The 26,472-nt window shown below is 35.3% G+C and overlaps 1 protein-coding gene, 1 long non-coding RNA gene and 1 other non-coding gene across 5 annotated transcripts in view; 1 reads left to right on the plus strand and 2 right to left on the minus strand.

Moving 5' to 3' along the window:
• Positions 1-26,472, plus strand: part of LOC118180909 (uncharacterized) — a 75,168-nt gene that overhangs the window by 29,799 nt on the left and 18,897 nt on the right. For all 3 annotated transcript variants that reach the window (XM_085807096.1, XM_035349987.2, XM_085807095.1), the window contains exons 3-4: positions 15,797-15,866; positions 22,742-22,835. In XM_085807096.1, the coding sequence (XP_085663222.1) occupies positions 15,797-15,866; positions 22,742-22,835 (164 nt within the window). The remainder of the gene's footprint in view (positions 1-15,796; positions 15,867-22,741; positions 22,836-26,472) is intronic.
• Positions 1,701-23,925, minus strand: LOC146993146 (uncharacterized). Its single transcript, XR_015038341.1, has 3 exons — positions 23,811-23,925; positions 22,503-22,655; positions 1,701-1,857 (listed from the first exon to the last, which is right to left on the minus strand). It is a non-coding gene; the product is annotated as an uncharacterized LOC146993146 (long non-coding RNA).
• TRNAM-CAU (transfer RNA methionine (anticodon CAU)) lies at positions 9,778-9,850 on the minus strand. Its single transcript has one exon. It is a non-coding gene; the product is annotated as a tRNA-Met (tRNA).

Consider the following 26,472-nt stretch of genomic DNA (forward strand, 5'->3'; position numbering starts at 1 on the left):
TCGCATCTTTCACAGACCTTGACAAAAGCAGAAACAAAGCATGTTCAGCACCATCATTTTAATCGCCTTCGCATCATCCTCAATCTAAATAACGATTACGTCATTGCCTAGTCTGAATATCAGAGACTGTCTTCGAAACGTATTCTTTTATGACTCTTTCAGCCGCTTAGTGTACCGTGAAGTCGATAACTTTCATACATGTAAAGAATTTGTCTGAAAAGCATTTAGTGCTTTTTTTCCTAATAAATGTGTGTTTCTCCTCAAAGTTATTGTCCAATTAAGGATTCGAAATGTTATACCGTTTGAATAACCGCAAGTGTAATTTTATTTCTTTGGAATCTGTTATGAAACATAAAGTTTCTAATAAATATAATTATGCATTTGTTTTATCACAAGAGAAGAGCGATAAACAACATAATTTTCAAGTTTTGTTGCACTCTAATTTGTACGCATTAATATTTCTTTATTAGTTGTACGCATTAATATTTCTTTGTATTTTTGTTTCATTCTTACAGTCGATAATTTTTTCACAAGTTTGAGAATATAAAGCGCCAGACTATCAAACTAATAACTCAGATGAAGCCAAAAATTAACAAATGTATTTTGAATGACTGTTTGTGTTAGTGGAAAGCTTTTAAAAAGAAGAATATCAAAGAGATTGACACAAACTTCAACTTTAAGTAGCCACCTTCTCAAGTAACCCGAGATTTCTCCCGTTAAATCTTTCAACACGTTTAGTCCACTAAACAGTCACAGATCTTAGTTCAAACACTAAATGACAACGCAAATTTGACAACTATTTGATAAGTATTTTATTAAGATTTCAGCCAGTGACTGTGTTATTGATAAATCTGGTTAACATTTCAGTCAGAGCGGAACATAGATATTTTTGCTTGCCGGGCAGAAGATGTATCTGGCGCCTTTCATTTTAAGCTTACCACTAAGAAACTGTTTATTTAAATTCTAGTGCACTTATAGTTTCTATGCCGTTAAAACTCAGTTAGACTGCTTACACCTGCACCTAACGGCTGATCCTAGAAGTTACGCGCAGAGATTGGCGAGTTATCGTCCGGTACTGCATAGCTACTAGCACACGAGATAAAACTCATATTAAGATACACTAGCTTAAACATTTATTAGCGACCACTTGTGTGGAGAGGAATAAAATTAAAAATGCAAAACAAATTAAACCTTATGATTTCATGTCATCTTACAGACACATCTGCTCTCTGTATGCTAAAGTTAAGACGGGACTACAACAACACAGCATTACGAAGATCTGCAAAACATTTTGTGTCGGATCGGAAAGCTACTTAACCTTTTACGAAGCTTTCGTGAAATCTTCGTTAGCTGTTAATTCTTACACTGTGAGCAGCTTCTGCCACAAAACGGCAATGTATTCTGGAACAAGTTCGAATTAGCTTCTGTTTAAGATTGCATTCTAATTTTAAACTATGCCGTTTCTCGCAAAATTGGCATAAATCTCTGTTCTGAGCGAGTATTGTGAGCGGGAGCTAAATGGGATTTATTCCAGAATATTGCGTCTTGCTGCAGAAGCTGGACCAACTACGAACGAGCTCGAGTTCCCAAGAAATGTTATAAACAATCCAAAGTTTCAATCATAAAACCAACAATAAAAAACACCTTTTGGTACAAGGCCAAGATATTTGACAGCAATAATTGTTACAAAGCAGCTAAGTCTTTATTTTAGTGTACATAAGCTTCTTAATAAAAAGTTCATGAACGTGTTATGAAAGGATAGTACGGGGACCCTGCTGGATGCTTCACTGAATCTGTAGCGTCGCAAGACAGCACTTTTATCTCCATATAGTAAAGTCCTGGTGTCCCGGTCTTGTCCTGCAGAAGCAGCAATTTTATTTAATTAACTTGAGCTATATTATTATGAAAAATATATGCATATGAAGAAATACAACAAAGGTAGTTGCATAATAATGAAATTTTATGCAGAATGGTCCACATTGATATATTTACATGTAAGTATTAAAATATGAAATAAACTGTGATTACATTCTCTACGGTCTTCAAAGCTCAAGAAAAATCTCAAACTTCAAATGGCGTATTCTAAAGTGAGGGAGGGTCTTATCTATTTTGAGACTTATGGAGAAATTACTTGTTGAGTAACTCTGGCTGAAACCATAATTACTAAGTAAATAATTTGCTTCCCACTTGACAGGGAGTTAAAAAATAATAGAAAATTCTGCAGCAAAAATATCAAGATAGAAACTTTGAATATAAATAGAGTAGCAAAATTTTAAAAATTATTTCCAGAAATATATGGTATAAGCAAATTCAAAAGCAATAAAACATATTAAGCAGCACTTTATTTGGAAAGGAACATACTAAAATAATTGTAAAATACATTATATTTTGAAGACATTAAATATCAGTAAATCGTAACATGATAATAGTGAATTTGTTTTGGTGTCTGAAACAATAGTTGCAATGAATGCTGCTTATAAAAGAGAACATTCCTGTTTGATAGAGTCTGTTGAAAGCTAACAGGAGCTTTAAATTGATCCACAAACTCTCTTTAATCCTTCTTCAAAACCTATTGCGATATGTACGCTGACTACCAATAAGTATTTGGACACCTATGCAAATGACGATATCTGCGGTCCTAAGGTACGTCACGGACTCCGCCGGTATATATCGTGTAGGAAACAGCATCGGCTTTAGTCGCATGCAAGATGCCTCGCAGTTAGGAGCTCTCTGATTTCGAGAAAGGTATAATTATCGCGTATCACAAATGTGGCCGATCGTTAAGGGACATATCTAGCGATCTGAAGTACCCAAAATCGACAGTGGCCTATGTGTAAGTGGAAGGTGAGCGGTGATTGTCGGAATGTGCCCCGAGTCGGCAGACCAACAAAACTGGAGATAGAGACCGACAAGTGCTGTCCAGAGAAATTCGGAAGAACCGCACCCAACCGATGGCCCTCATCCGCGAGGAGTTTCAACAGACATCCGGGAGTATTGTTTCAATGAATACCATTCGTAAGGAAGCACATCTGCTTGGTTTTCATGGTCGTCGTCCTACGTTGTGGCCCATAAGCCTTTGATCACAAAGTCCAATCGCGCTGCTCGGTTAATGTGGTGCAAAGCACATCGAAATTGGACCGTAGATCAGTGGAAACGAGTTCTTTGGAGTGACGAATCAAGGTTCACCCTTTACCGTTCGGATGGCAGGGTCTGGGTCTGGAGTCTGCCTGGAGAACGTCTCCTGCCAGAATGCATTGTGCCAACAGTCAAGTTCGGCGGAGGTGGAATTATGGTCTGGGGGTGTTTCTCCTGGTATGGGCTGGAACCCTTGGTCTCCATTCATGGTAAGCTCAACTCCGATGCCTACTGCACTATTTTGGATGACAATGTGCTTCCTACGTTGTGGCAGTTTTACGGGTTGGACCCCTGTTACTTTCAGGACGACAATGCCAGTTGGCATGTTTCGACGTTAACCAAGGCTTGGTATGGTGCCAATGGAGTTCATCGAATGAACTGGCCTCCCCAGAGTCCAGACCTGAACCCTATCGAGAACCTCTGGGACGAGTTGCATCGCCGAATTCAGGGGTGCACTACCCGTGCAAAATCGGTGAAGGAACTTCTATGTCTTCTCCAAGCCGAGTGGAAAAAAATACCACTAGCTGTCATACAAAGACTTGTGGAAAGTATGCCCCGGAGGGTCCACGCTGTAATTACCTCTCGTGGAGGCTCTACCAACTATTGATTTTGAATAAAGTTAGTTTTTCTTTTCTATCACAGGTGTCCAAATACTTATTGGTAGTCAGTGTATAATAACTTATATTATGCTCACGTCAGATAAAAAAAAGTTTTTTGCTAATTATTGTACAAAATGATAATGAAAGAGGAATTAGTAAACAACTTAATATTTTTTAAAACCAAATTAAAAAAAACACGTTTGAGGTGCATAACTAAAAATTAAACATGTAGCAAAATTTAAATAGTTTAAGTTTTCTGAAATTCTCTTATTAAATCGCAACTGATGTCGTTATGCTGACAAAGCTTTTACAAATAAAGAGAAGGCAGTTTCATAAAAATATACATATCATTATCGAAGAACAAATCCATAAAATGCATTTACATTTCAAGTTGACGTAATAAGCTTTTGTTCCATTTCATTTTTACGATAATTTATCATTAATTCTTTTTATATGTTTGCCGTTTCCTTTTCACAATAAGAATTCACAGAAGAAGAAACTCTCAGGAGCAGGGATGTTTCACTTCGGGGCACACAAGTCGCATGCAACCCTTCGCGTTTTTGGAACCCACGCCATATAATCTGAAAATGAACAAAAGGATGCACGCATGTGATACTAAATTAGAAAATCAAATATAATTAAATATTTTTAGTGAATATGACTGCTTCTTTAAATTAACTAAACATACCAGGTCAAACATTACTCTAAATGACGTTTCAAAGTTTGACAGCATTCGAAGTTAAACTGAAACTCTGCAATCCCAGATTAACAGCAGCAACTTAATTTTCTCAATGGCTAAGCTCGAATCTAACAAAATAATTACCTGTAAGCAGAAAAACATATGTGGCATATCTCCCATTTTGCCAGACAACATATTTTATCAAGGCTTAAGAAAACACTAACTCCTCTTCAATAGATCTATAGAATTTCAATCAGAAACGGAACGCAAAGAAATTTATTTATGTGGACTTTTATAGATAGTAGCAGTCTTAAAAAAAAACAAATTTATTAGTAAGCTCTACCTGCCTTAAGAAATCTTTCCAGCAACTGATTAAGTTACCTGCTTATGATATCTCCTCCTCAAATTATATTCTTTAAGCAACACATTTTTATTCAGATGAAGCAAATGCACTGGTGTGCAAAAATTAAGGACGAAGTCGAAAAATTAGCATATCAGCTGAACGAAGAGGCAGAGCGGACAGAAAGACCAATCAGGAGATTAAGTAAGGTGATGTACGGTAGCACATGTGCAGATATGCAGGTAGACGTAATGGGGGAGTGTCTGAGTAGTATAAAGCATGTTGTCGGTGTAAGATGAGTATTTCTGGCAAAGAGATTGCACGCCGTATAGCAGTTAAAATCACACCGAGTTGCTGCCTCAGCGAGAAATGGCGAATAATCAATCTGTTAGACGACATCTGGATGCTTTTACCCGAGATCGAATCATTGGGAAGTTGGAGGAAGGCCGCAGTGTGACAAGTGTGGCTGCAGAGTCCGGAATTGCTCACAGCATCGTTTCACGACTTTGGAGACAATTTCAAACTACAGGAACAGTTATCCGAGGGTTTAGTAGTGGTCGTCCACGAGGAACCACACCCGCAGACGACCGGTATATTGCCTTACAGGCAGAAGAAACAGGCGGCAGACAGCGGGAGAAATCGATAGACACACGACACAGGCGACTGGAGGACCGATATCGCGTTTTACCGTGGCCAGAAGACTGCACGGTGGTGGTCTGTTTGCACGACGCCCTGTACGGTGTGTACCTCTAACGCCTGCCCATCAGAGAAGGCGTTCTCTGTGGTGCCGGGAACACCGGAATTGGAGAGACAATGAATGGGGACGAGTACACTTTACATATGAGAGCAGATTCAGTCTGAGTAGCGATTCTCATCGCATACTCATCTGTAGAGAGCGGGGAAGCCGCAATCATCCCTCGAATATCATTGAAAGCGACAGGTATGGAGGTGGCGGTGTTCTCGTTTGGGGAGGCATCATGCTTGGTAGTCGTACAGACCTTCACATCTTCGACGAAGGTTCAGTCAACGGGACCCGTTATTGTAACGAGATTCTTCTTCAATATGTGCGTCTTTTTAGAGGCGCTATGGGTCCGCAGTTCCTTTTCATGGACGATAATGCACCATGTCATCGCACAGTAGCTGCCGAACATCTCTTAGAGATTGAGGATATTGAACGTATGGATTGGCCGTCACGATCCCCGGATCTCAATCCCATCGAGCATGTATGGGATTTTCTAGGCAGACGCTTTGCAGCTCGTACCTTACCACCAGTAACGATTCCGGAGCTTCGATTGGCGCTGCAAGACGAATGGGCAGCAATGCCTCAACAACTCATTGATACCCTCATTCTCAGCATGGGCAGATGAGTTAGGCCTTATTTGGGACTTCGTCAGGATCTGGCAAAAGCAGGACAATTCTTCCCTGAGCGCCATATAAAATAACAAATTATCAGATTTTCGGTTATGCAGCGTCAGTAGTTGCATTTTGGTGAGGAGATCCTGGTTTCAAATATCTGGTCAGAATATAGACGTAGCTACTGTACTCGAATAAAAAGCAGATACCTTTTTTTCCACATAGATACCTTGTGAGGCAGACGACTGCTCATCCACGTTGCACTTGGTGCGGATTACGTCTTACTCAAGACAGAAGAATATTTCTGAAGGCTCACTTCTCAGTCACTGCCAAATTTCAAGTAAGCGGTCAAACATTACATCAAACAGGTTTTAGAAAATGGCTACAGTATATTTGTTTGCAGACAAATTCCCGGGTTGGGTCCCCATTCGAAGCTCAAACATCGGAGTCTAAATAAATAAGAAAATATAGTTAAAATTAATGCAGGAAGAGGTTTTTTATCTTCATGTAGCTATGAATGTTGACTGCACTTCATTTCAGGAGGAAGTTTAGCGCAGCCAAGGGAATGTAATCCGAAATTTTGAAAGACTTTTCTCTCAACCAATTCCGTACCTGCGTAGAATTTTATTCATTCAATCTTTTTGGATAAGAGATATTTAAGATGTCAAAAATCTTAGTCTGGGATTCATTATGGTAAATGTGCAATTATATCATTTATATATTTTGTATTTTACAGTTTGTAATGAAAACAGATATTTGCAATTCGTATGAAACAAATAATTGTACGAAATTGTTAAGACAGTTGTTTGACATCTGTGTAAAAATGTCTAATGTGGCCAGCAAAGGAAACATTAAGACTTAGGTTAGCGGGAGGTAAAAATGCATACTTTGTTTCTCAAATGTGAGAATTAGTGTACATTTACATGTTTTGTGTTTTGTAGAGAATAAATTTATGAAGTAATAAAACCGTATTTATTATGTGAATGGTAATTCATTTTATTTAATGACACTCATAATATTAGGAGCCCGCAAGTGCTCAATAAGCATATCTAAAAATTAAGTTTTAACCATAGTTTACATCATAGTTACATTCAATGGCGAAAAATCACATGTTAGTCATATATAAAATTGTGCAATGAATTTTAATACAAAAAGAAAAGGTAATGGAGCAAATAAAATATGTAAGTGAGGTAAGATTAAAATATATGCAACAATAAATATTATATCTCGCAAGTGAAATCTAGATAATCAGTCACTGCCACAAGATCTTTCTAGTTTCAAAAAACATAAATGAAAATGGAGTAGCCCGAGTTTTGAGACAAGGAAGCAAGGGCGGTCGGCATGTGTTTATTAAGTGGAATATTTACGATCGCGATAAGAATTACAATTTGGTAATGCTTTCAAAGTGCACTTCCTATATCTTTCAACAACTGCGTTGTTGACAATCCAGAATTTACACTTTCATAGCTGACGTGAAAGTATATTCTAGACGTCTGAAATACAAGTAGATATATTAAATTCAGATGGAGTTCTGTTGCTATATACTCAGTATGCCCATGAACAAACTAGTATAAGCAGTGAGTTACATTTATCGAGTCGTAGTTGTTATTTTAGTGCATCATTTTCGTAGGAGATCATATAATAATTGATGATTTATGATTTCAAATACCATCCATCAAAAAAAATGAAAAATGTTATTCTTTATTGCTGAAAGGCTAAGATGATGTGTTTTACTATTAACTCTTCGAACTCAATAATATTTTAATATCATCCCTCATAACCCAAGCGCTTTGTTAACAGAATATGCCCCTTTCGTTCTCTGCGCAATGTCATAGTACACTTGAAATCATTCGCAAAATGCGAGACGTAAGTAGCTCAAAATGGTAATTATACCAATTTCCATATATAGTTTTCCTTAAATATGCATCTTTGAGCTACATGCTCGTGTACTTGAGTATAGGAGTTGAAGCTTATAAGTATGGGTGGTGTTAAAGTATAGTAAGTTTAGTTACTTTAGAAGCAATTTATAATTACTGGCTTATAAGCTATGAAAACTATATCAGACAGTTTGATATTTCCACTTCAGTTTAGGTAATAATGAGATGAAAACGTGAAATTCTGAAAGGGATCTAGAACCGATAACATGTTTTGTTGGAAAGGCTTAACTTCAAAATCTGTGAAAGGTGTTTTATTCTCTGGTTTGCAAAAATTATTATAGCAAAATCTACGGAAAGTGAATTGTTTATTTTAATACCTTATACGTAGTAACTAAAATCTATAATCAAGAAAGGGAACTTTAAAATTATGAAAAACACATTGGATGTAAAAGAAAACTCATAGTTATCCTGAATTTTCCTCTAAGGCATTCTCTTTGTTTAGAAATCGATTGGATTATACTATTTTTGGTAAAGGAACATGCCCGGTAGTAACGAAGAGAAAGAGAAAATTAGTCGATCCTGCTTATTTCCTTTGGAGACAGCGCTTTCATTTCCAGGAATTAATACAATTCACAATCCACTCACAACCTCGTTTCTCAACGCAAACAATGAAGTTACAGATCTTACATGTGCTAATGCAGAAGAATCATTTTGTTAACAGAGAAAAAGTATCAGAAAATTGGTCTTAGAGTCGATTGGAAAAACAACTCTCCTGCAAGAGGTCTATATGTCGAACAGATTAATGCTGACTGTTTAAACAGCTCGATTACAGTGAAGTTTGAATAGGAAACCACAGCTTGCGATATCCCAAATACATTACTATTGATGAAACTAGAATTATTAGTTCAATGAAAAGGAGTTTATACGCCACTTGAAAAGGATATTAATTTCATGATCAAGATTATTGCTCTCTTTTGACTATCGCTCTCTTTTGACGAATTTAAAGAAAGATTTTAATATGCTTAAAAATAAGACATATCAAATATCCCTTCACCGTTCTTCTTCACTCATAGAGGTCTACTGAAAACCTGCTGTCGTAAAAATTAACTAGATTTGTCTGAAATATCAACTTTTATTTAAAGGACAAGTAATGTAACGCAATTGTAGATGTGTAGCTTTAGGTAAGAAAATTTTGCTGTATATTTATACCATTTGCTTACTGAAGGTTGTAGTTTTTCTAACAATGAAATTACAATTATCATGATATTAAAGTTCTTGTTTTATTGTGGAAGCAAACTAACTATTCTATAAAATTTGGGTTCACGACAGCTGGAGGATAGTTATTTATTATTCTTTTAAAATATTACATAAATAATTGATGAGTAATAAAGTTGTTATGTTGCAGTCCTTTTTACAAAAGCATAATTTCACATATACGAATTTTATGTGACTGCATACTAATCCATGAACTCGAACACACCACTGAGAGCTTGTAGAGACATTAGGTATTTTTGGAAACAGGAAAGATGAAAAATGCGCAACGCCTTTCCCGGGAATCGAATCACGAACCTCTGGAATATGCGCCCAGCGTGCAGACCACTACACCACGAAGGCACGCTAAGAAGGCGGGAGAAATACCTTATATGCTCCCCCTTTTAAAGGGAGACTGGGGTTTAGAAGACCCAATCGCCAAATCCTGGGTGTGGAAAATCATCATCCACCACCCTTTTAGTTCCGGCGCCACTTGTTGAGACATTAGGTATTTTTGGAACAGGAAAGATGAAAAATGATCAACGCCTTCGCCGGGAATCGAACCACGGACCTCTGAAATATGAGCCCAGCGTGCAGACCACTACACCACGAAGGCATGCTAAGTAGGGGGGAGAAATACCTTATAAGCTTCCTAAGGCAGACATACTTCATATATTTATTCAAAAGATTTAGGTTCTAAGAATCAACAACAAAATTTTAGAAAAATTCAATTTTTATAAAACTGTTTCCCCCTTTATTTCGGAAAACCGAATATATTAGAAGAAATAAAATAAAAATCGACAGGAAATAAATAAATTCGTATAAATTCCTAAATTGCTGATAATAGGCTTTGAAGACAAGCTTTTTTTGCGAGAAAGTTTCAACAGCTTTCGATGAAGCTTACTTTAAGCACTGCAGGAGAAAAATAGGAAATACAGGGTGATTATAATTAAAGTTTCAGTTTCAAAAGGCTGAAAAAAAAAAAACTGGTTAGAAAGAGTAAAATATGTACGAAACAATGGAAATTTAGCGAAAGGAAAAAAAAATAGTTCAAAATTTTATAAATAGATGGCCCTGTACTTGCCATAATATGCTAATTAAATGACGTGACATGCGCACCACATATTAAACTTGATAAAAAACACGGAGTAAGTGCTTTCGCGTTATTACATATATTAAACTTTCTTTTCTGGGAATCTCACTTGATGTATTTCTACATCAAGTGCCTTTCGTACAACATTTTTGTTGAACCGTATACTTTGCGAAATTCGTACTATCGCGGCGCAACGTTACCGATACCGATGTATTTTTCGTTATTCTGCATCTGAGAAGCTCATCATGACTCTGGCAATGAACGATCGGGCTTTGTCTGTGATGTTCTTTACAATGTCCCGCTTTTCATTTTTACATTGGCATTTGCTTTGTTATGCTGCCAAAATGAGTATCCGGCGAGAAATGTAAAAGTTCTCGCTTGAGGATGTATTGAAGGTCCTCGTGCTGGAAATATCTTAGTAAGTTTGAAAAATAAGTAGTTTGATGTTCGAAATGGTGAACTTTCTTTAAATCACTTCACTACATGAACTGTGACTGTGCTTCAGCTGATTAAGTTCGAGACAAACCCTCGAAAGATATCGGATCAGAGTAGCGTCTTATACCCATTAAAAAGAGAGGCTGTGATCCGATGTCTTTCAAGGATGTGTGGAAGATGATTCTTAAATTTGAAGAGATCAGTTCATTTGATGGTGTCTGACAGAGGGAGGAAAGCAGTTGCTTCGAAGACAGTGGAAAATGTGGCTACGGCGCAGCAAGAAGAGACCTGAAGTGGTGTGAGAATGTGCAGCGCAAGGGTGACTGCCCGATCTTTAGACATGCTTATCAGCAAGATCCGTAAAATTTTACAAACCATCCTGCAACTACAGCCATTCAAAGTTAGGCTTTTTCAGAAGTTGCTTCTTGTTGATCTGCTGATACGACACTGACTGCTGATTGATTGCAATTTCTTTCGCGGGTGTAAGTGGACAATGCGTGGCCATGGAACATTTTGTGGATAGAATGAAGTCCATTTCCATCTCCAAGTCAATACTCAAAATTGAAGACACTAGATCGGAGAAAAATCTTATATCCATTAATGTCAGGTACTTCTTCAGGGCTGCTGAAGCATAGTCACAGTTCCTGTAAGAAAGCTTCACAAGCAGAGCTCGATCTTTCATTGACAAAGTCATGACGAGCTTCTCAAAAGAAGAATTACCGGAGCAACATGTACTCTGTATTTTTAGTAAGTCTAATATGTAGTGCGCATGTTTCGTCTTTTAATTAACATATTATAATAAGTACAGCGCCATCTAATTGATAAAATTTTGAACATTTATTTCTTTCGTCAGACGAATTCCCATTTCTTCATGTATATTCAGGTCAAATTTCAAGTCATTCTGACTAGTGGGTCTTTTTTTTACAGTCTTTCGAAAATGGAATTTTAATTATAATCACCCTGCATATTAAGTTTCAATGTCTATGATTTTTAGCGGTAGAAATTAGAAATAATGAAATACAGTTTCTGTTTCAAAGAAGGAGCAAATCTCTGATGAGCTCGGATAGAGGATAATACATTAAAAAATGAACAAATGCTAATTAAAAAAATATTTGAATTTCGCTCTTTGGTTTAGGAACATAACGATTAAACAGAAAAGGGAAAAATTCAGCTTCTTAAGTCTTTCCAGTTTTACAAAATAAAACAAAGCCATGGATTCTTAGGAATTTGCATTTATCTTTTGAGACAAGTTTAATAGGTTGTCTTAATCTCTTTTAGCTCTCCATACTTCTCTGAATATGTCTGTGATAAGTCATTCCTCACATAAATTTTATAGTCCCTATCTTCTCAAGCTTAAGGTGATAAGTTTTTTTTATTTGTGGTAACGTATGCTTTGTTACTTCAGCTTTCTAGATTTTATATTTTGATTAACATTTTGCACGTGATAAAACAAAGTAATTTAAGGCAACACTCTACTAACTTATGAAATTTCAAGCACTCTGTTCTTTGAATATTTTATAAACTAGAAAATTCAAGGATCTAATTAAGTTATTCTGTTAAATAATATACATGCATTATAAGCGCCTAGAAGCCATAATTATTGAGGTTATTCATTTAACATGTAATTTGTTATTGGTTTCGATGCTATACTCGTACTTTACCTGAATGAAGAAATTTTTTAGTTTATCGCCATTCATTAGAGAAAATAATCTGAGAAACATTTAGCAACATGTGCACAGTTACTAACTGATGCATTGAGTGTTGCATTTAATGAAAATCTAATATCCAGGATCTACATACAATCTTAATATCAAATTGATATTAAGATTGTAACTTTCCAAAAGGCATTCATTAGCCTCTAAAGCTTAAATCACAACTAACTATTTTATACTTGCTCAAATATGTAATAAACTCATTAAGCACTTATCATCTGGAAATTAAACTTTTCCAATTTAAAACCAGAAAATAGAAGTAGACCATATAGCAAATTGTAAAGATGACGATTTTAATTCATCACCATTTTGCCACGTTTAAAGGATTAACACTGTGACCTAGTTATAGTGATGGTTTAAAGCTTTCTAATGTATTACTACTATAACATTATAAGCTTACTTTCAAGAAAGCATGTGGGAAGTTTCAAACTGTCGTCTTCATACTTTCGGATAACCTTTGTTTAAAAATATTATTTCACAAGAACAATAAATGCTAAAGTTGTAAGGAATTTTCCTCTTCCTTACTGCATGCTTTCGGGGTTTAATTGGAAAGCAAATTTGCTCCTAAGTTCGTGTCCCGGAGAGAGCATTACCCACTTTTCACGTCTCCTGCATCGATAAACTTAATGACTCGAACTAAGGTGGTTTACGAAAATTCGTCACCACTAGAACTTGGAGATTGCGTTTCCTCCTTCCCATTCGCCTTTTAAGAGGAAGAGTATATAAGGTATTTTCTCTCTCCTTAACCTTGACTTCGTGGAGCAATTGAATAGCACGTCCGGCTGGCTAACATCTGAAAGTCCGGTCTTCGTGTTCCGGGGAGGGCATAGCACATTTTTCACGTCTCATGCGTCAATAAACCTAATTACTCTACATAGTGTAGCTCTGAACTTTAAAATATCTAGTGACTGGCAAATTAGCCTGTTTTAAAATACTGATATGTTCATCGATTTTCTAGTTTAGAATATGCGTAGATTCGGAACCATATTCACTAATTTCTGAAATACACGAGAAAACTTTCTACTCAGGTGATCAAGGATTAGTTACAAAACTAAAACTATGCATTTCTAGTGTTTAAAAAATATACCTTCCAATCCCTTGCTACCATGTGCAAGAAAACTATAAATTTAAATACTTAATGAGAAGCTTTATTATGAATGAATAAACCATAACCTGTCTTCAATAAGTTGAAAATCTGCCATTATAAAGATGTTGAATTCTTCGTTACTTAAACTGCGAATTTTAATATCTGATAGATAAGCAAAGTCGGGATTGACTATGGCAAAGCCAGCGAGGGATTTGTAACTTAGGAGAATGCCTTCACTGACAGCTTTCGAGAAAACCTCAATCACATTTACATACATTATACATCAGAGAATTCATAGCACATGTCAGTTATACAGAAGATCTCGTATAACTGACATGTGCTGCCGAGAATTGTGATATGAGCGATGCGAGGAGTGCTCAGAGTTTTATCCGTTGTTGTCGTTGTTGTCTTGTCCATTACACGGAACAAAGTTTGCCAGAGCCTACTCCGAAGAGAGGTTAGACTTCTACTTTCCACCCCCAATTTTGAGACAGAGCACCCCGGGGGGGATCCGGGGGTCTGCCACCTCTCTCCCTTTCCGCCAATCCACACGAGAGGACTTTCGGCTCTCCGCATATTTAGAGTGTCGCCATGCCGCACCGACTCTATACATTTACAAAACATCCCTGTCTTCTCTGGGATTCGAACTCGGGCCCTTCGATGCCATAGCAGGCTCCTCTAACTATACCGGCTGGGCGATTTTTATCCGCTTGGCAACTAGAATTGGCGATATGGAAGACTGAGACGAATAGATAACGTTTATTTAAAGTATTTTAATTATACAACACATGGGCTAAATGTGAATTAAAAGCGAAGACAGCTTTGTAATATCACCCTTTTAAATAGTATATTGTATAAACATGTTATTCTAGGAAGAAAAAGATTACCAACCTGAGATTTAGTTTTTCAGTACCTTCCTATATTAAAATTTAAGCTTTTATTAAATTTTTAGAAGAGATTCAAAGTTCATTAGTGCAAGATGTTGCTAATTCTGCACTGGTGACAAGAAAGTTTAGTAATAAAGTACGCTGGAGTTCAAAATTGAGAGATTTTTTTACATTTGATCCATTATTTATAGAACTGATGGATACACTTTAATGAAATTCGGTTGATATAATTGATATAATGCATAGGTTAATATAACAATAATTATGTAACGCACGCAAGAGCGTGCGCAAAACTAATCGGAGCAGGAAGGTCTAAAAACACAGTTTGCAAAATCGAACAAAAAAAGATGCTAATAAAAAATATAATTCTTTCTAACAGTCACGTAGCTCTTACAACGTGACTTTATACTGGAAATGAAGAGGTGTATATGACCTTGTGGGGCAGTCGACCCGATTCTTGTAGCAACGCTATTTTCAGGTCCTAGAGGATACTTGGAGTTGAAAGGCGAATTGAAGTTGACCTCCTATGAGCGTCCCAAACATGTTCTATAGCGTTTAGGCCTCGAGATCTGACTGTCCTATTAATCCGGTTAATATCATCACTTCCAGAAAAGAGTCTACCATATTAGCTCAACATGGACGAACGTTGTTGTCCTCTTAAATTAACACACCCTTGAAAAGGGGAATATTATGCTTTAAGATCTTACCTGCTTGCAAAATGGCCTGCTACTGCGTGCCTCTCATTTCTGAGCTCAAGGCAGCCTATTTAATATGGTGCAAAGAACATCAACTTTGCGCCAAGCATATTTGGGGGAGCGTTCGTTTTGCAGATGAGTCCCATTCAGCCTAATCATTTATTCTCTTCGTGTCTTTATTGGAGAGAACTATCCTAGGGATCAGGGGTACTGTACACCCTATTAGCCTATTTTGTTTTCTATCTCGTAAGCTAAATTTTAGACATTCTTTCGTCGATGAGCCTTGCCGCACGACCAGTCACGTGCACTGTGACTTTTGCACGATATGTTATTTTACTTTATATCAACATATATTCATGCCAAATACTTTTCAAAATATATCCTTAGTTCTGGAGGTAATTGAGAAAATGAGAATATTCTCTTAATTTTGATTACCAGTGAATATCTCGGGCATAATTTTGCACAAATACAATATATCGTTAATAATGCTTTATAATTATATTAAGTGTATCTAAATTTCTTCATCACTCATTTATGACAAAATATCTTTTATAAGATTATTTGCAACACGACATTAAAACCTAAAATATTTTAACACATTTGGTTAGCGTGAAATTTCAAACTTTCTATTACATGCAAAATATTTTTTTCAGGGTCATTGGAAACTATAAAATAGACCTTCAGATCTGGGATACGTGCGGAGAGGATCGTTTCAGATGTATGGTAAGTTGAAAATTATTTGTTTCAGGGTATAAAAAAGAGGCCTCTACATAAAAGAAGTAAAATTGAAATCATTGCTTCATTGCATTCTAAAGATCTTAATCTTTTGTAATGAGTTGAAATTAATTTATTTCCTCGAGTATTTTTGCCCCTAGCCTTTTGGTGCCAGGTTTTTGAAAAATTTTTAAATATTCGCGAGGAAATATGCTAATTTTCCCCTTCTTCACTGAGTTCAGAAAACCAGCTCCCCTCAATTTTAAAATAGGTTTGCCCACTAGTGATTTTTTTTGTCTTACCAACAAAAACAAAACCCTCGCAAACTGCCTGCGAAGGTCACACCAAAACTTTCCTTTCTAACTGTGCAATTCTATTCCAGCTTAATACATAAACCAACCAATCCTGCCATAACAAATACGAACTGTCATTCGGTCTACGATTTCATTGTGTCAACTGCAAATTAACCTTCTCTAATTATTTATGGATGATTTGAGGCACAAGAAATAACAGAGAAGGGGCGAGATTCAAATTACAGGGAAGTATAAATAAATGATATCTTATTAAATATGTTACTATCAATATTACTTCGTATTTTTATTGAGATGTAATAATAGTATGGCAGTATTCTGCAGTTTACCGTGACTACTTTTCACTTATTACATTCTTACCGTAAGTGTCCTTCAGAAATTAAAGTATTCGCATAATGTATTCCTCCCGATTTCCTATCGACAAAATAAATAAAGAAAGGAGAAAAATAATATGGTAAATCACATACACTGAAAAATAAAAACTTGCTTTGAAAGTAGATATGCAAGAAATATTACTATGGAAGAATGAACTAAGTTCTTAATTTTGAGTTAATATATACGTTACTGTACAAAAGCATTAATTGCAGGAGATTCATATATCTAAAATTTAGTTATTGGAAACTATACATCAAAACACGTAAATAAACAAATTACATAAATAAATTTGCTTCGGAATACATAAATACACTAATTGCACAGTTATTATGCCTAATAACTGGACTTCTTGTTTCTCTGTTTAACGGTAATTAGTGACGAAATGTCATTTTATAAATAATCTGGTTGTGTCTTCATGTAGAGGACGGGTTCTCAACCGGTGGTACACAAGAGAAAACTAGGTGGTATGCAAAGTATTTTTAAATATGAAATTCAAAAATTAAAACCCCAACAACCTAATGTAGTACTTTGTAGTGATGGTATTAAAGTTTTCAATTTTTCTTTAGATGGTACGCGTTAGTCAAAAGGTTGAGTTGGTGTATTTTGGTGTATTTAATTATGGCAAAGCACACTAGGGCTATCTGCCTGAGGGAAGGGATGCCTTCGTGGAGGACTTTTTAAGGGAAACTGGCTCTTATACACGTTACACATGGGGAAAACCACGAAAACACCCATGCAGCCAGCCCGTTCGCGGTATTCGAACCTCGGACCGAACTACCAATGTTCAGCGACTTTACCGCTCGGCCGCTGGTGGGCTAAAAAGGTTGAGAATCGCTGATGTAGAGTATTCGTACAAGTAATAAATGACATCACCCAAAAACTTGCTCATTTTTAACATCTAACCTTATGTAGTTAAAAACATGAAGCGAACATTTTTACATTTTTATAACATTTATTTTTCATATCGCGAGTTCTCATTAAACACACAGTACTAGAAAAGGATGAAACTGTATAATTGTAGAGATAAAAATGATACGTATTGCTGAAGACAGGAACAGAGCAAAGCGTAAACCTCAGATATTTCAGTTAGAGATTCATTTCATATGGTTTTTGGTTTGTTTTATTAGATTACGGCAAAGCACTCGAGGGCTATCTGCCTTAAGGGAGGGATGCTTTCGTGGAGGACGTTTTAAGGGAAACTGGCTCGTATACACGTTACACATGGGGAAAACCACGAAAACACCCATGCAGCCAGCCCGTTCGCGGGATTCGAACCTCGGACCGAACTACCAGTGTTCAGCGACGTTACCGCTCGGCCGCTGGTGTGCCTTCATTTCATATGAAATGAATATATATGAAGTGAATATATATGAAATGAATCTCTTACTGAAACCTAATTTTAATGCGTTAGTATGTTTATATGCACATAAACATAAAAATGCAACTAAAATATTGAAGCCTCAAACCAAGCGAAACCTCAAACTAAGCTATTCTTCAGAAGGAAAGAGAGGATTTTCCTAACTTCCTCCGTTATTGTACTTAGCTGTCGTATGTTTTCGAGATTTAAAGGATATCCATGCTTGAATCACGTTTCTTATATTAAGCTCAAGATAAAAATATCGACGTCTAGTGTGAAAAGCTTCCATTTCTATTTATGACCGTTGGCTTCAAGATGACGCATGAAAGGGGCGAAATCCCGTCTTTCTCTCAGGAAAACATCTCATCGACAATTCCGTCGTGATAAAAGGAAAAGCCGAATCTCTTTTTCGTGTCTTCTTAATCATAGGATTTATTTCCTTGGACAACTTCTTTATGCAGAGTTGCCATTATATTTGACAATGGATGAGGATGTTTACGCTAACGTCTACTTACAGGTACTCTATGTATTTCAAAACTTTGATCTTATGAGCTATTGAATAAAAGAGCCTTGCGCTGTTACTTTTTAATTTTGATTATGCTTCATCCTACCAGAAATTTCTGGATTCAAAGAAAAACATATTACACATGAATAAGATATGAAATATTTAAAACTGCTAAACAGAATTCTGCTAAATTAACTAAGTCCACATTAACTCTTATGCAGTCCGTTAACTGCAATTTTTGTTAAAGTAAAATTTCTAAGTAGAAATTCATAAAATGTTATTGTGAATTCTTTTTATGCGCATGAAATTATATTTCTCTTGATGTTAGTTATGTAAGGATAAAGCAAAGTTAAGTAGGATCGAATTAATTAGATCATTCTTCTGTTCTAATTCCTAGATAACTGCTCCCTTTCTTTTCAAATTTGTTTGCAGCGCAACTAATATGTAATTTTGTAAATGGTTTACTTCTTTTTTTCTGTACAATTTAAAACCTTTCGTGTTTTATTTCTTATTTTATCTTAATTGAACCTACCCCTCTTTGAAACAACACGCCAGCAATGAAGTTCAGTATTTCTTCTATCATTTGCGTATTTTACTCTTAAATGATTACTAACGAGGTGGAAAAGCATCAGATGCAGTTTCTTTTTATCATCTGCATACGTTAAATTAAAAAATTTACAATTAAGGCTGCTCTGATTGGGATAGTGGTTAAATAAGCTTTTTATTTAAGTCTTAGATGAACAGAAAGACACAGTTTCTGCGATAGACGCCCCTTAGCTACTTCACGATATTTAATTCAACATATTGGAAAGTTCAATTGAAATGTAGGTAACGTAGTCTGAGACTATTTTATAGTTGTGTATTTACAAGCAGACACGAAGCAGACTACTTAAGCTGGTCGAAGATAATTAACGGCGCGTATTTGAACTTCGGCTAGCAAAATTCTAAAGCCAGAATAAAACTAGGAAAGGTTGGCGATAATACGTAACAGCAAGATGAGACTGCCACGTGCCCTAATCTAAATAATCAAAATCCTCAGCTTCAATACACAAATAACTATTTTGTGTTCTGGTGAGGAAAGGAGAAGCTATAGCAAAGATTTGAATTATAATAATCAACCAGAATTTGAACAAATCGCAAATAAAGGTCTTAATGACCTTGGATGAAATTTTAGAATTCTAAAACCTTAAAACACGAGCCAGCCCTTACAAACTATCAATTAAATTCAGGATGTTAAATTTACATTCTACAAAATTTCATCTTAATTTTACATTCTTTTAAGCTTCATCACCGTCTCACATCTCGTATCTACTTCCAGGAATCTGGAAGAAAAATAGTTTAGCAGAGAAATAATTAAACTGCGCAACATTCAGGTACAAGAGTAATTTTCATTAATCCCATTTTCTCTCTAAGCTCTTTTTTTTACTCTCCAGTTTTATGCTGTGTAAGGCAGTGTATAAAATTGCAATATTTTCAACAACTGCCTGCTAAATCACTGTAGAAGTGCCCAAGGGTTCCTGTCTTGTGGACATTCTCTATCTGTTTTACATAATCGATTTTTCAGAGATAAACTGGATCATAACTCTATGTTAACTTGCTACGCGGAGGATACGCCGGTAGCAGTAAGCTCTATTCAACCCAATAATGCCATCTCCAAACTTCAGGATTTTGTTTTAGAGATTGAGAACTGGTGAAAAAAAAAGCAAAATCAGTGTAAATGGCTCAAAGTCTAAGTTCCTATTGGTAAGGAGGCGAAAGATTCGGAATATAGCACTGAACAACTTCTACTTACTTAGGGAAATGGTGAACTGTGTAAATAACGTAAGTTATTTAGGGGTTATCATTAACCAAAGGCTCACATGAACTTGTCATATTAAGTACGTAATAGGAAAAGCCTGTGGCATCACCAACCAACTTTCTGTATTCCTTGGAGTTGTCTCTGGGTTGTCTTTCAACAAAACGAGAAGGCTACACATCTGCAGCCTGGGCCTCAGCTTCAAAGGCCGACAAACTTCAGATAGTACAGAATAAGGTTCTGAGAAGAATTGTAAATGCATTAGAAATTAGAAGCAAAGTGATCTATGATGACTTGAAAATAGACCCTCTAGTGGACCACATTACTAAATTTAATAAGCGTTTCTTCAAAATTCAAGTTCTGTAATGCTGCAAATTTTTCAGAAGTTCATAGTTACCAAATCATTACAGAAGATAATTTGATCAGACGATTTGCTGCTCACATGCTTACACATCACAGATTTGTAACCTAACTTTGACTGCTAACATTTATCTATTTTTTTGTATTGTATACGCGAATTTATTGCATTGTATACGTGCGGCTTGATTTTTGCCTATCGACGCTATACATTAGATTGGCACAAATGCAGTAAAGGCGACAATGATATTTCCACAATTACCTCTTTTTGTAGACCGTTCTTGGAGTTTCTCCTGCTAACTCATCAAAGTCATGTGCCCTTAGTGGCTAAAGTTTCTTATCTAGCTTATTGAGGTCCCTTCTGGGGTCACATCAGCAACTTCATTATCAGTATCAACAACCTGCTAAACGAATTCAATTCTTACATGCTTGTAAGAATCAGACATCCTAGGCCTCAACGACACCCTATTTCAAAGTAATGTTCTAGACTTAAATTTCATTTAACTTTGTAAGCGTTGACTAGAGACACTAACGTTTAAATAACCTAATTTACTATACACTATACTAGATTTTAATGTTCATTTATAATACACACTATCAAGAACATATTTTCCTTTACAATACATTAGTTTTTAACAATATTCATCATGCCTTAAAGACAGAAACTTCAACATACTACAGTTTAAAAGCTTACTTTACATAATTTTAACTTTGCGTAACAATGGTATTAGTTGCTATTACAAGTATATAAATTGCATTCGAGCCAAAACTCTCTACTCATATTAATCTTTTGGACTAATGTAATATAATCGTGTTTAACATACAAGCATAAAATTCTCAGAAGTAGATGAATATATTAACAAATAAAAAATCTTTCTTTCCTAAAAAACCTTTAATAGGAGCTCCATAATTTAATATAAATTAATTTAAAAATGAATTGACAAGAAATTTCGCAGACTCCCTTCTGAGGAAAGTTACTTTTATCTACTACGAAATATAATCAAAAACCGAGGGCAAGGTTTTTTTTTTAAATAATCTTTATGTGGGTGAAGGTCTAACAGATCAAATCCTATGATTTCATTCGGAAATGTGGCTTTAATGCTATTAATTAATTTCTAAGTGTTACAGGATTCGAAATATGATATTTTTGTCATTGTTTCTGGCGTATCTAAAATTCTGGAAGTCAAACATGCCACATTTCAGTTCTATCCCCTCGTCGGCCCCCCTTGAATGAATGTCCCATAATAAGAGCACAAGTCCCAAACTGATACCAAATTGTTTCGCCGTGTTAGGTGGCAGACAAATTGTGAACTAAAGTTTATGAATCTTGAATTGTATTTCCCACTTAGATACCTTTTAACACAGGTACCGAAGTTCTTCGGCCATGAATTTGCATTTTGTGGCTCTCATTTTTAAAACTACTTCCTTTAAAAAGCGTAAAAACTTTATGAAAATTCTGAGTGTGCTCATAAATTTTGTTGCTTGGAACTATTATATCATCTAAGTATATACCTGTTGATTTACCAGGCCTGCTTTCATACATATCTGGAAATAGCAGACTTGAGATCTAACATGGTCACATAACTTGTAGATTTAATTTTCCTAAAATCTCATAAGTTGCAGGCAAGGGATAAACCGGTACTGATATTTTGCAATACTGTTTACTTTTCCATAATTGATAGCGAATCGCTAGGCTTAAAATCGGTGGGAACGAGATTATTCTTTTTCTGCGTAGCACTGTATGGCTATCGCTATAATCTTCACTGTATACATGTAAAGATTATAATGTTGTTTTTCAGCATGTCCGCGATATGCCTTTCTATAATACCTTTATCATAGAGGTAGTGTTTTGTTCTACATGGAGGTTACATCCTGTTTCAATCTAGTGGTTCACTACATGTATTAACCCTGGGTTGCCATCAAATAAATCTGAAAAATTTCTTACCAACTGCTACAACGTTTTCCCCCGGAGGTAGTTCTTTCAGGTCTAAGTCTGGTGGCTGTACCTCTTTCTTAGTCATTTTGCTCATACGCAGCTGTATGGTAGCCTCCAGCTTGCTGCAGATACCAATTTACTTAACATGGCTGCTGTTGTATCCTGATTTACAAAAAAATAAAAAGTTAAAATATAGTGTTTATATTTTACAGGGAAATATATATAAACTGTGCATTATTCTGTTCTAGGGTCCCATCTTTTACAAAGCTACCAGAGCAGCTATGTGCATGTTCGACATTGCATCAAAGCAGTCTTTTCTTGACCTACAGGCATGGGTTGTAAGTAAGTGGACTTTCATATTAAATTTTAATAAAAAAAAACAATCACATGTTACAAACGCAATCTTTTAAATACATTATTTTCATGTTTAAAATAAATGCTGATAAGCAAATAAAATGTTTCAAGAGAAAATATTTTAATAATTGGCTGTTTTTTTAATTATAATAAAATACAAGTCAGAAAACAAATCTGTCTAGAGAAGGATAGCCATCCTGAAAGAGTTTGCAAGAGAATTTAAATCATATTTAAATTACGTATGAGGTGAGCCAAAGAGACTTTGGAAACAGCTTAGCTAGTTGGAAATTTACCTAACTTTCCAAGCTGTGAAATAAAAACAAATCCCTTTAAATGAATAATTGTTCTTATACATAAGCTTAAAATAAGATAACGTTTTTTTTTTTTCAAATATCAGTTATATTTAAAAAAAAAAAAGTTAACAGCAACTTCTGAATTTTTAACAGCGTTGACAGAGTAAAAGCAACATGGTTTTTTAAATGCTTTTTTTCAGTGGTACAGTAATATTTACATAAAAACTGTGGAAACGTGTTTCAGAGGAGTCGTTAAAGCCAGTATGTACAGAACTACCAACTTTGAGCAAAGACTACAGAAATAGTCATTTCCTCAGAAAATTTGAATGTTTAAGGCACTGTTTATCATTTTTAAAAAGAACTACCAAATATTTGAGTATGATTATGCTGTTTTGTACACTAATATACAAAACTAAGCACGGATTAGTTTTTCCCAAATAACTCCAAAAGAATTACGCTGGAGACATAAAAATCAGAACACAGAAGCAGAGTTTTGTATTTAAAGGATGAAGAAACATCAGCGCAAAAATGAATAGAACGTATAAAGTATAAAACCAAACAGAAAGAAAAGCTTTTGGGGAAAACAGCGTGGATACAAATGATTGTCTGCCCGACAGAAAGAACATCAGATTGATGTCTCTTAATAAGAGCTATTAAAAGTAATTATCACCTTCTCCTGTGCCTGGTGTCATGATATGACTGGTAGCACGTCGAGCTTGAACAGGAAGATCCTTGATTTGAATGTCAGCAAGGATATAGTTGATTTTTCAAGGTCTCTCTGAAAAAAAAAAAAAAAAAAAAAAAAGAGTTCGCTTTACTATAAGATTTTTATTAACTGCAATGTTAGCATAGTACCATCTCTGCTACTCAATGTCAGATGCGACCACAGTCTTTGGGGTAAGACTGCTTATTATCTGATGAGCATCTATTTCAATTGCTTTTTACTGGGTGTGGTCGAGAGGAACGGCCTCTCTTCAAAGCATCCCACAAATGTTCTACAGGATATAAATCAGAGAATAGAGCTGGCCAATCCATTCGAGTGAATGCTTTTTTTTCCAGCAGCTTATCAACTACTCAGATCTGATGTATTCTGGCATCATCCTTAAAAATGAAGTCAGTACCAACAACATCTCGGAACAGATAACAGATGTACACTGCGAAAAAAAAAAAAAAAAAAAAAAAAAGAGAGAAGAGAGAGGGGGGGAGGACAGTTCTTTATCTCCCGTTCTACTGGACCGATTGAAAAAATTCAAATTGTCTTTTTCACGTCTCAAAAGCACGACTTAGGATATATATCATATATCATATATATGATATATATCATATATCATATATATGATATATATCATATATCATATATATATATAATTGTTCTATAATAGGTATTTTATCACAAAATCGGACTTTTTCTGAAATAACGTACCAGGTTTTTTTTTCATATTTCGATTCTACGACTCAAATTATGCCTAGATATTAAATTTTGTAAAATTTGGTGCGAAATTTACGGAGAAATTCAAAAATTTATCTTGGTGGAATTTTCAGTTTTCGCCAAGAATAATTCACTTGGCGAACTTCTTAATATGTGGCAATCAATTTTCCTTTCCCTTCCATTATGCCGGAGCGGAAAAAAGTCGCCTCGTTCCCAGGGATAAATAGAAGGGCTAGCTCATTTCTTTGTTCGACTCCTCGCCGACGCGAGCCTAATGGGGGGACGTAAGAGGCAATAATCTGACGTCACTGTGATGCCACCTGTCCTGATTTCCCGCGTTTTCCTGCGTTTAAAACAGTAGTTTCATTGAGCTGCGAGACGATTTTCTAGAGGTTACATATCCCAAATTAATTTTAATAATATATATATCTGTTTTCTAGTAATGTATATATTTAAAATAATTGATATATATGTAATTTTAGTCAGTTTTTATTTTAAATTCTATATTGTAAAGTATCGTTTACGTAATATGGCTTTTTGCGCTGCAGTAACGTGCCGTAGCACTTACAGAAGTATGAAAGGATGAGATATTTTATTTCATGGGACGAAAGGATCCAAATGAGAGTTTGCTTTTGACGAAAGAATGGATACACAAATGTCAAAGAGAAGATTCTATTAATGTGAAGAGCGGAAAAATCTGCAGCGAACATTTTCTATGCAGTGTTTATGAAGATATGAAAAATCGCTTGTTTGGATAGCCACAAAAAGAAACTGTTGAAATGGAATGCTTGCCGAAAATAAATTATGATGACAATAATAAATCGAAATTGATGATGACAATAATAAATCAAATTTTAATGATTTTGAAATAAAACTCACAAATGAAAATGTAGATCATCCTGAATGTTTAAGGATAAACAAGGATGCATTGATAATTTGAAGAACAAAATAATATCCTTAGAAAATTGTATTAAATTGTATTAAAGTATTGAAAAATAGAGAAAAGAAAATTATTAGAATGTTTGTTCAGCGACAAAGAAGGTGGACGGCATCTAGACAGAAATTGGTATCAGAAATTAAAATCTCAAATAGCGAAATTTGGGGGAGGGAGCACAAATCGGAGAATTTGGAAAAATGTCTAAAGCCAATTTTTATAAAGACGCAGATTAATGCATTACTGAAAAGAAGAAAAAAATCAGGTGGACTAATAAAAATATTTCACGTTGCATCGTCATAAGAGCTCTGTCATCTTAAAGATATGAGTTTTGGAAAGAAAAAAAATTAAGAAAAAATTTGGAATATCTTTACCTAGTATTATCAAATTAAAGAAATGGTGTTTATTTTATTTTTTAGTGTTTTTTAAATTTTAGTGTGGTCCAAGAGTTCAAAGTAATGTTCTTATTCTAAAGAAGGAAAGAGGCGAATATTTGTATTCTGTAGAAAAAATATGCGTTCTCAGTTTCGACGAAATGCACATAGATTAAAAACTCTGCTATGACTCTAAACTGGACTAAGTTGGTTCTTTTCAAAATGTGCAGTTTGTTTTAATCAGATGTCTCATTTCGCGCTCTGCCTCAAATTACTGAAAAACCGCGTTTTAGATAGAGGATTTGTTTTAGAAGATGTAACTGTTTTAAATTTTGATATTATTAAAGAGGTTTTTAAATAGAGATTGAGAAGAAATCAAATTGTGTCACAAACTAAAACCAAATTATTTAATGGTCAAGGGAAGCGAGAGACAAAAAGTCGCTCCAGAGAAAGCATTATTTTCAAAAAGTACCGCAAAAGGTATACTATACCCCACAGAAAATCAAAAAAACATCTGACTTCTATGAGTTAATCGATAATATTTTCGGTATTATGAATAGTACCAAAATAATACCAACAATAATAACAAGTATTT

This window comes from Stegodyphus dumicola, chromosome X1 (genome assembly GCF_044657685.1).
Source record: "Stegodyphus dumicola isolate Sdum_Otavi_A_Nest chromosome X1, ASM4465768v1".
NCBI classification, from domain to species: domain Eukaryota; kingdom Metazoa; phylum Arthropoda; class Arachnida; order Araneae; family Eresidae; genus Stegodyphus; species Stegodyphus dumicola.